Source organism: Tachyglossus aculeatus, chromosome 22 (assembly GCF_015852505.1).
Source record: "Tachyglossus aculeatus isolate mTacAcu1 chromosome 22, mTacAcu1.pri, whole genome shotgun sequence".
Classification (NCBI taxonomy): Eukaryota; Metazoa; Chordata; class Mammalia; order Monotremata; family Tachyglossidae; genus Tachyglossus; species Tachyglossus aculeatus.
The window spans coordinates 30,711,682-30,714,513 of record NC_052087.1 but is presented as its reverse complement, the minus strand read 5'-3'; the positions used below and the strand labels follow the sequence as shown (position 1 = coordinate 30,714,513).

The following is a 2,832-nucleotide window of genomic DNA, read 5'->3' as shown; positions in this document are numbered from 1 at the left end:
ATTTTACAGATGAGGTAATTGAGGCCCAGAGAAGTTAAGTGACTTGCCCAAAGTCACACAGCTGACAGTTGGCAGAGCTGGGATTTGAACCCATGACCTCTGACTCCAAAGCCCATGCTCTTTCCACTGAGCCACGCTGATTCATTACTACATCACTCTGGACACAATGATTTCACTTATTGAGTATATAATTCTGAGTGTTCTCCTATTTACCAAAATTATCTGTTTTGCCTTCTATTCTTCCCTTAAGAGGATTCCAATCACCATTAGAATGTACTGAAAGCAGTCTTTTAATCAATGTGTATGATGAGAAGGAAGACTTAAACACATACAGGAAATGACATTCATTTTCCCGACAATTCAGAATACATTAAAACGTTTAAGTACGGTTCTTTTAGAAGAAATTATGTCACAGTGAATTTCCTTAAAGCATCTGAAGAACCTGCTGGTTCCTTCCTTCTCTCGCTGAAAAAAACAACATAATTCTCAGAAAATGATTCATTTCTCTCCTGAAGTCATTATTTGGCTCCATAACTTCCTCATGGCATTTTTCACCTCCGCATTTCTCATGGTGTAGATCAAGGGGTTTAACATGGGAGTAATGAAAACATAGAAGAGGGCCACTGCTTTATCCATGGGAAAGGTGGAGACAGGCCTCACATAGATGAAGATACAGGGAATGAAGAACAGCATGACGACAGTGATGTGAGAGCTGCAGGTGGAGAGGGCTTTGCACCTTCCCTCCAAACTATAACGTCTTAGGGATTTCAAGATGACCACGTAGGAGATGACCAACAAGAGGAAACTGATAGTGCAGATCAGGCCGCCGTTGGCAATTACCGACAGGCCCACAACGTAGGTGTCTGCGCAGGCGAGTTCCAACAAAGGGTACATGTCACAGAAAAAATGATCAATGACATTGGGACCACAGAAGGGCAGCTGGGATACGACCAGAATCTGAATTATTGAATGAAAGAAGCCCACCACCCACGCCACCCCCACCAGTAGGGCACACACCTGCCGGCTCATGATGATCAAATAGTGCAGGGGTTTGCAGATGGCCACATAACGGTCATAGGCCATCGCAACGAGAACGGTGACCTCGGCCCCTCCAAAGAAGTGTGATACAAAGAGCTGGACCATACAGCCATCATAGGAGATGACATTCCTGGCAGACAGGCTGTCTGCAATCATTTTGGGAGTAGTGGAAGAGGAGTAGGTGGCGTCGATGAAAGATAAGTACGAGAGGAAGTAGTACATAGGGGAGCTGAGATTCTGACTGGCCTTGATGGTTATGATCACAAGCAGGTTTCCCAAAAGAGTTACCAGGTAGATGATTAGGAACAAAACAAACAAAAGTTTTTGCAACACTGGATTCTGGGTAAGTCCCAAGAGAATGAATTCGGTCACATTGTTCCTTTTTTCCATCAGTTCGGTGTTGGTGATGAACATACCGATGAGCATGCACAACAGAGAACTGGTTTACCTACAATGATAAGGATAACTGAATTTGTTTAGCACCATTTTTTTTTCCATGGAACCCAAGATACTGTATTTCTACTACCTAATATTTCACTCATTCTTTAAACACCTTGGTCCCATTTGACAGAAAGAAAAATCTATCCAAGTGACTTGTATTATACCCCACCTTCAATCAATCAGTGGTATTTACAGAGTGCATACTCTGTGCAGAGTGCTGTATTAAGTGCTTAGACATGCTGAATCCAGTATTCGTTCCACTTAGATCAGAGCTTGTCAACTAGTGTGGCTAGTACCATTGGCAGCATTTCACTTGGATTTTCACCCTTGATTCACCCCTCCCTCAGCCCCACAGAACTTATGTACCTACCTGTAATTTATTTATTTATAATTAATGTTTGTCTCCCCCTCTTGATTGTTAGCTCACTGTGAGCAGGGAACATGTGTACCAAGTCTGTTGTATTGTATTTTACTAAGAATGTAGTACAGTGCTTGAGGAGCAGTGTGACCAAGTGGAAAGAGCACAGGCTTAGGGGTCAGAGGTCATGGTTCTAATCCCGGCTCTGCCACTCGTCAACTGTGTGACCTTGGGCAAGTTACTTAAGTTCTCTGTGCCTCAGTTCCCCCATCTGTAAAATGGGGATGAAGACTGTGAGCCCCATGTGGGACAACCTAATTACCTTGTATCTACCACAGTGCTTTAAACAGTGCATGGCACATAGTAAGCACTTAACAAATACCATCATCATCATTATCATCATCAGTGCTCTGCACACAGTAAGTGCTCAATAAATGGGATTGATTGAATGATGGATTTCACAGCACACTGAGCTCCCGACAGAAGCCATTTTGCTTTACTGAGGGATGATCAGAATAATAATAATAATAATAATGGTATTTGCTAAGTGCTTACTATGTGCCAAGCACTGTTCTAAGAACTGAGGTAGTTACAAGGTAATCAGGTTGTCCCACATGGGACTCACAGACTTCATCCCCATTTTGCAGATGAGGTTACTGAGCACAGAGAAGTTAAGTGACTTGCCCAAAGTCACAAAGATGACAAGTGATGGAGCTGGGATTAGAACCCACGACCTCTGACTCCCAAGTCCGTGCTCTTTCCACTAAGCCACAAATCGGCTTGCTGAATTGTTCACTTTAGAAAACTGTTGTCTATTTTTAGTAGACAAGGTATACTTACTGTCAGGTTAAGTTTATTCCCTCCTCTCACTGTGAATGCCTCCAATGGTACAAGGTAGGACAACTAAATGTTCCTCTTTAAGACAATCCTATTTCTGTGCTTCCACTCCAGAGAGACTCCCTTATAGATAATGGGTTCTATTGGTGAGAGGAAGC

At 42.9% G+C, this 2,832-nt stretch overlaps 1 protein-coding gene across 1 annotated transcript; it reads right to left on the bottom strand.

Moving 5' to 3' along the window:
* Positions 1–498: 498 nt before the first annotated feature.
* On the bottom strand, positions 499–1,440 carry LOC119943690 (olfactory receptor 4A15-like). Its single transcript, XM_038764814.1, has one exon. It carries the CDS (start codon positions 1,426–1,428, stop codon positions 499–501), a length of 930 nt encoding a protein of 309 aa, XP_038620742.1. The 5' UTR covers positions 1,429–1,440.
* Between the last annotated feature and the right edge of the window lie 1,392 nt (positions 1,441–2,832).

What these genes read in the sequence shown, in the direction of transcription:
- LOC119943690 (XM_038764814.1), bottom strand. Translation starts at nt 1,428, where the DNA reads ATGGAAAAAAGGAACAATGTGACCGAATTCATTCTCTTGGGACTTACC.